The sequence below is a fragment of the Nicotiana tabacum genome, chromosome 15 (assembly GCF_000715075.1).
Source record: "Nicotiana tabacum cultivar K326 chromosome 15, ASM71507v2, whole genome shotgun sequence".
Lineage (NCBI taxonomy): Eukaryota > Viridiplantae > Streptophyta > Magnoliopsida > Solanales > Solanaceae > Nicotiana > Nicotiana tabacum.
This window is the reverse complement of record NC_134094.1, coordinates 523,103-530,698: the sequence shown is the minus strand read 5'-3', so window position 1 is coordinate 530,698 and position 7,596 is coordinate 523,103. Positions and strand designations below refer to the sequence as shown.

At 40.4% G+C, this 7,596-nt stretch overlaps 1 protein-coding gene and 1 non-coding gene across 2 annotated transcripts; both read left to right on the top strand.

Annotated features, from left to right (window-relative positions):
- Positions 1-721: 721 nt before the first annotated feature.
- Positions 722-827, top strand: LOC142170031 (small nucleolar RNA R71). The gene has a single exon (XR_012699650.1). It is a non-coding gene; the product is annotated as a small nucleolar RNA R71 (small nucleolar RNA).
- Positions 828-6,910: 6,083 nt separating this feature from the next.
- On the top strand, positions 6,911-7,270 carry LOC107789003 (uncharacterized). Its single transcript, XM_016610761.1, has one exon. It carries the CDS (start codon positions 6,911-6,913, stop codon positions 7,268-7,270), a length of 360 nt encoding a protein of 119 aa, XP_016466247.1.
- The last annotated feature ends 326 nt before the right edge of the window (positions 7,271-7,596 follow it).

The following is a 7,596-nucleotide window of genomic DNA, read 5'->3' as shown; positions in this document are numbered from 1 at the left end:
TTGAGGGTTCTTCTCTGTATCACTGGGAAGAGCGCATGCAGGCCTAATATTTTGATTCGATGCTAACTGCCCCATTTGTCTCTCAAGATTTCTGAAATCGGTCCTCAGTTGTTGATTATCAAGCAACAACTTCTTCAATAAGTCATTCGTACTCTCTTCTATTTGTTGGGGTGGCTTCTGAGGTTGATTAAAATTTCCTTGGGACCTATAATGATTCTGAGTCGTCTGATTTCCACCCCAGGAGAAGTTAGGACGATTCTTCCAATTTGGGTTGTAAGTGTTCCCATATTGTGCATGCTGATTTATCGGACCTCTGCTCTGTTGCCCTACATAGTAGATAGATTCAGGATTCATGGGGCACATATCACTCGCGTGACTGTCACTACATAATTCGCAGCAAGTATATATATTTTATACATGTTGCATCTGTTGTGTTTGGTGCATTGTCATTCTATTCATCTGATTTGCCAATTTTGCAATATCTGCTCTCATGGCTGAGAAGTCATCAAGCTCAATTATACCGGCTGCCTTTTGTTTAAGTGCTCTTTGTGATTCCCCATATCCTTGCCAATTATAATCATTAGCAGTGAAGTTGTTTAGCAGGAGTTGGATTTCACTATACGGCCTCTCCATGCAACTACCCCCACGAGCTGAGTCAAGATTCATCTTTGATGTCTCCTCTAACCCATCAACGAAAGTATGACCCAACACCTCATCAGCCTGACAATGATGCGGGCAGTCTCTGAGTAGTTCTTGTATCTTTCCCAAGCTTGACGAAGAGTCTCACCATCCCGTTGTTGGAACCCAAGAATCTTGCTCCTCAGCGACTTTGTCTTCTTAGTGGGAAAAAACTTGATTAAGAATTTTCTTGCTAGATCATCCCAAGTATGGATTGAGTTCACGGGCTCCTTTTAAACCCATTCTTTGGCTTCCCCCAACAGTGAAAAGGGGAACAGTGTCAGCCTGACATAGTCCTTGGAAACATTCGGATAATTGTAAGTATCCGTAATTTCCAGGAAGTTCTGAATGTGCCGCTGCGGGTCTTCATGAGACAGACCCACAAATTGCCTTGTGGACTGGATCAACTACACCATATACTGTTTGAGTTCAAAGTGATCCGTGATTTCAGGCTTCATAATAGCCTAAGTCATATTAGCAAGTTTGGGCCTTGCGCCTTCTATCACCAGACGCTCTTCATTACCTTCCATCTCTGGTGGCTGTGGTTGAACTACGATGTTCAACTCTCTTTCTATTCTAGTTTGAGCTTTAACTTCCCTCCTCACCCTATGAAGTGTTCATTCCATTTCAGGATCAAGAGGAAGGAGGTTGTTTGCGATTCTACTCCTCCGCATTCAAGAGAAAAGCATGCGTTAACACAAACAAAGCAACTGAAAATTAAAACTTGAACAAATAACTAATAAAAGCTTAACTCAGACAAGTAGCCAATTTCTAAGTCCCCGGCAACGGTGCCAAAAACTTGTCGCGACCAAACACACTCACGCAAGTATACGTGGTCGCCAAGTAATAGAGTAATGAGTAGAGTATCATTCCCACGAAGACTTATGATTAACTTTTGACTAATTCAAACTCAAACAACTTATCGATTCAAGAGATTTCTCACAAAATGTGTAAGTGACTAATTTACTACCTAAGAAACTATCAATCAATGAAATAGCTAGAGATCAACCACAACACTTAAGTAGTTTCAGATAAAAATCAATAGGAGAGGATATTCCAGATTCATAGGCTAGCTAACAATCTTGTCGTGTTCTTGGTTTAAAATGACTAATTGATTTATCTGGATTGTTGATTGACATGGTTGATATTACTCATACGAATCTGTTGAGTTCTTACTCGCCTATTCAATCTAACTTAATGTCTATATGTCTATGGAATTAAGACTAACAATAATGCATTTACACTTCCTGTATTTCAACCAATCAAGGCAATTAGGTATATTTCTATCCTAATTGCGAATACGTTCCCCAATGCCCGGGTTCAAGAACTTTCTCTATTTAATCCTATATGCAATCTATAATTCCAACTTTCGAGTTCAATTCTAGATTCGTAGATAGTATTTCACAGTTAGATACTCAGCAACTAATTAAGAAAATAATTAAATAAACAACCCAATATGATAAAATCAAACTCCTCAATTTAAACGCCAACATTCATGTTGCAACCATGACCCTAGAATAATAGGTTTCTTAGCCACTCATGTTCATACAATCATAAAAAATAACGTTTTCAAACATAAAATCAATGAACACTAGAAGACAAAAAGAAGAACTGATCAAATCCATGCACCCGAGTGTTTCGTACTTTTGTTCCTCTCTCAACGTCACGTCCTCCTCCCTAAAATATTTTTAGGTTGGCTTTCATATGAGTTGGGGCGTCTTGGGGTCGAAATAACTGAGTCCTGGTTGAAATAGGATAGATCCGCGTCACCAGCACCCAAGGCAGCATAGGGCACCGGCCCTGGCACTGGGCTTCTTCAGCATACTATTTTGTATGCCATAGGTAGTGCCTCACGCTACCTGTGGCGCTCAATTGGGCACTTTTGCTTTTTCTTCCCATTTTCGCTCCAATTCATACACTTTCATCCCAAATCGCATATGGATGATTCTTACACATAGAAATATCACAAATTATCACAAATCATTATATTATACATCCGAAATCTATGATACATGAGCACAATACGAGGCAATATACATCAAAATATGCATACATTATGCTGAATATCATCTATCTCATGAAGATCTGTAACGGCACTTTCAGAACCTTTTGGAGATTACAGATACATACAACTATCCAAACATCTCCAAGGACTATGTTAGACTGACTCTGTTTCCCTTTTCACTGCTGGGGGTAGCTAAGAAATGATTAAACAAAGAGCCCGCTAACTCGATCCACACTTGGGATGATCTGGCACAAAAAATTTTAATCAAGTTTTTCCCCACAAAGAAAACAAATTCGTTGAGGAGCCAGATTCTTAGGTTTCAATAACAAGATGGTAAGACTGTTTGTCAAGCCTGGGAAAGATACAAGAAACTACTCAAAGACTACCCACATCATTGTCAGACTGATGAGGTGTTGGGACATACTTTTGTGGATGGCTTGGACGAGACCTCCAAATTGAATCTAGACTTAGCTTGTGGAGGAAGTTGCATGCAAAAGCCATACAGTGAGATTCAGACTCTACTGAACAATTTCACTGCAAATGATCATAACTGGCAAGGTGAGAGTAACTCAAGAAGGGTGATAAAACAGAAAGCAGCATGTACACTCGATCTGGATGAGATGTCTGTCGTGCGAGTAAAGATTGCTAAACTAAACAACCAAATGTCTAAGATGGCCATGGGTCAAGGGAATCAAATGCAGCAGGTTCATAGGATGGCCATATGTTGTGAAATTTGTGGATTTGTCCATATGAGTGATCAATGTCCGGTGAATCCTGAATCTTTTATTATGTGGGCCAGCAAGGTAGATGTCCAATGAACCAGAATAATCAATATGGGAATACCTATAATCCCAACTAGAGGAATCATCTGAATTTCTCATGGGGTGGGAACCAGACCACTCAGAATCAATACATGCCTCAAGGGAACTATAATCAGCCTCAAAAGCTACCTCAACAGGTAGAAGAAAGAACTAATGATATGTTGAAAAAGCTGTTGATTGACAACCAGCAACTTCGAATAGATAATCAGCAATTGAGGACTGAATTTCGAAATATAGAGAGGCAGAGTGGGCAGTTGGCTGCACACCAAAATGCACGATCTGCAGGGGGCCTTCCCAGCGATACAGATAAGAATCTTCAGGTAAATGTTGTAACTTTGAGGAATGGCAGAGAATTAGAAGAAGTCCCAAAAAAACAAGTCACTCCTAAGGGTGAACTGATCCCTAAAACTGTGGGAGAAGCTGAGAAAGAAACTGAAGATAGTGAAAAGACTCTAATTGTAAGGCCAGCACCTCCTTGCCTACAAAGATTGAAGAAGAAAAGTGATGACAGGATAATCAACAAATTTCTTGATATGCTAAGCCAAATTCAATTGAATCTTCCATTGATTGATGTGCTACGTGAAATCCTAAAATATGCTAAGTACATAAAAGATATTGTGGCTAACAAAAGGAGGTTGATAGAGTTTGAAGCTGTTGCACTTACTGAAGAGTGCACCTTGAGAATTCAAAGAAATTTGTAGCAAAAGTTGAAGGATCAGGGGAGCTTCACAAAACCTGTTCGAATTGGTGAGGTAGATGTGGGACGAGCACTTGTGATTTGGGAGCTAGCATAAATTTGATGCCCCTATCAGTATTCAATCAATTGGGGTTGGGAGCTCCAAGGCTAACCACAGTCATGTTATAACTTGCTAATAGATCTATTGTCCATCCCGAGGGGGTGATAGAAGATGTGCTACTGCAAATTGGGAAATTTATTTTGCCAGCATATTTCATTATATTAGACTATGAAGCTGATGAACAAATCCCCATCATCTTGGGATAACCTCTCTTAGCCACCATTGATGCCATGACCAAAGTTCGTGAAGGAAAAATGATCCTCCGGGTTGATAATGTGGAAGCAGTGTTTAATGTATATAGGGCAATTCACTTTGAGGATATAGCTATGATATTTGTGATTGAAAAATAGGAAGAAAAAAAATGATGTGGGTGAATATCTGGATGACTCTCTAGAGAAAGCAATTATATTGTTTGACAATATTTACTTGGATGATGAGGTGAAGGAGATGGTGCATCATATGGATGCATGTGCTTACATCAAAGGACTGATCGATTTCGAGCCTCTAGATAGACCAATTGGGATACCCCCCAAGTCGTCTATTGAAGAAGCTCCGAAATTGGAACTCAATCCCCTACCCTCCCATCTTTATTACTCCTATTTAGGTATCGATGAAACTTTACATGTTGTTGTATCTTCTGAATTATCTCTTTTGTAGGAAGAAAAGCTACTTCGCATGCTTAGAGAGAACAAGCGGACGATTGGATGGACCATGGCTGATATCCGTGGTATTAGCCCAACATTTTGTATGCATAAAATTCTCATGGAGGATGGGCACAAACCGAGGGTAGAACACCAACACCACTTGAACATAATGATGAAGGAAGTGGTAAGAAAGTAAATCATTTGGTGCTACTTATGCCACTTATGCTTTGATGTGGGTGCATATCTGGATGACTCTCTAGAGAAAGCAATTATATTGTTTGACAATATTGACTTGGATGATGAGGTGAAGGAGATGGTGCATCATATGGATGCATGTGCTTACATTAAAGGACTGATCGACTTGTCCTTATACCACTTATGCTTTTAAGTGAATGCCATTTGGGTTGTGCAATGCACTGTGACGTTTCAAAGGTGCATAATGGCAATCTTCACTGATATGGTCAAAAAATTTGTTGAAGTATGTATGGATGATTTTTTGGTCTTCGGACTATCTTTTGATGAATGCTTAACGAATTTAAGTAAAGTGCTTGCCAGGTGTGAAGAGAAGAACTTAGTGCTAAATTAGGAAAAGTGCCATTTTATGGTGCGAGAAGGAATTGTACTCGGGCACAAGGTGTCCAAAGATGGGTTGAAGGTGGATAAGGCAAAAGTGGATGCAATTGAAAAACTGCAACCTTCAATCTCTATCAAAGGAGTCAAAAGCTTTTTGGGACATGCAGGTTTCCATCGTAGATTCAATAAAGATTTCTCTAAGATTTATGCTCCCTTGTGCAGGTTACTTGAGAAGGATACACCCTTCAAGTTTGATGAACACTGCTTGAAGGCGTAAGAGGTGTTAAAAAAGAGATTGGTGACTGCACCGATTATCACCGCCCTAGACTAGGGAAATATTTTTGAGTTGATGTGTTATACCAGTGACATGGAAATTGGGGCCGTATTGGGCCAGAGGAAAAATAAAGTATTCCACTCAATCTACTATGCTAGCAAAACTCTAAATCTAGCCCAGGTAAATTACCAAGCACAGAAAAGAGATGCTAGCGGTAGTAGGAGCGTTTGGAAAATTTAGGGCCTACTTGGTGGGAACTAAAGTCATCGTCTACACAGACCATGTAAAAATCAGGTATTTGTTTGAGAAAAAGGATGCTAAGCCTAGACTAATTCATTAGGTTCTTCTCTTGCAGGAATTTGACGTGGAAATCAAAGATCGAAAAGGGACAGAGAATCAGGTGGAGGACCGTTTGTCACGCTTGGAAACTTGCGCACATGTTGAGGAAGGGGAAAAATTCAGGAAAGCTTTCCTGATGAGCAATTTCTAGCCATCACAGCTGGCATAGCCTCATGGTATGCTGACTATGTGAACTTCATTGTAAGTGGGGTGACCCCGTTAGAGTTATCTCCGGATGGTAAGAGGAAATCCATGCATGATGTGAGGCTTTATCTATATGATGAGCCATTTTTATTTAAGTCGTGTGCAGATCAGCTGGTGCGCTGATGTGTTCCTGAGGAGGAGATGGAGGCAATTTTACATGATTGCATCACCATATAGGGGGGCACCATGGTGGAGACAAAACGATTGCAAAAGTGTTGCAGTCGATATTCTATTGGCCTAAGCTATTTAAGGATGCACATGCTTTTGTGAAGATGTGTGATAGGTGCCAAAGGAGGGGTACAATTTCGAGAAGGCATGAGATACCATTGAAGGGCATACTTGAGGCCCAAATCTTCGATGTTTGGGGAATAGACTTCATGGGGCCGTTTCCAACATCAAATGGCCATCAATACATCTTGGTTGCAGTTGACTATGTGTCAGAGTGGGCTGAGGCTGTGGCTTTGCCTACGAATGATGCTAAAGTTGTGGTAAGCTTTGTGAAGAAAAATATTTTCACCAGATTCAGGACTCCGCATGCTTTGATCAGTGATTGAGGTACTCACTTTTGTAACAAAATGCTGGGCAACCTCTTAGCTAAGTATGGGGTGAGACACAAGGTCACAACTGCTTATCATCCGCAAACCAGTAGTCAAGTAGAGGTCTCAAATAGGGAGGTGAAGAGAATTTTGGAGAAGGCAGTAAGAGAAAGTAGGAAGGATTGGGCTAGCAAGCTAGAAGATGCTATGTGGGCATATCACACGGCATACAAAACTCCAATTGGCGCTTCACGGTACAGGTTAGTTTATGGAATAGCTTGTCACTTGCTTGTTGAGCTTGAACACAAGGCATATTGGGCAATTAAGAAGCTCAACTTTTATATGGATCTAGCTGGGGAAAAACAGATGTTGCAACTGAATGAGCTTGAAGAGTTTTGACTGCATGCATATGCGAATGCGAAGTTGTATAAAGAGAAAACAAAGAGATGACATGACAAACACATTTTGCATCATGAGTTCGAACCAGGTCAAGTTGTTCTATTGTTCAATTCAAGGTTGAATCTCTTTCCTTGAAAGCTCAAGACTAGATGGTCGGGTCTATTTAAAGTAGTGCGGGTTACAAAGCATGGAGTCGTTGAGCTAAAGAATCTAGGAGCAAGGGCACATTTTTAGTCAATAGGCAGAGAGTAAAATATTATTGGGGTGGTGGCGTTCATCATCACAAAACTTTGATAGACTTGGTAGATGCGTGAGGGAACGTGTTG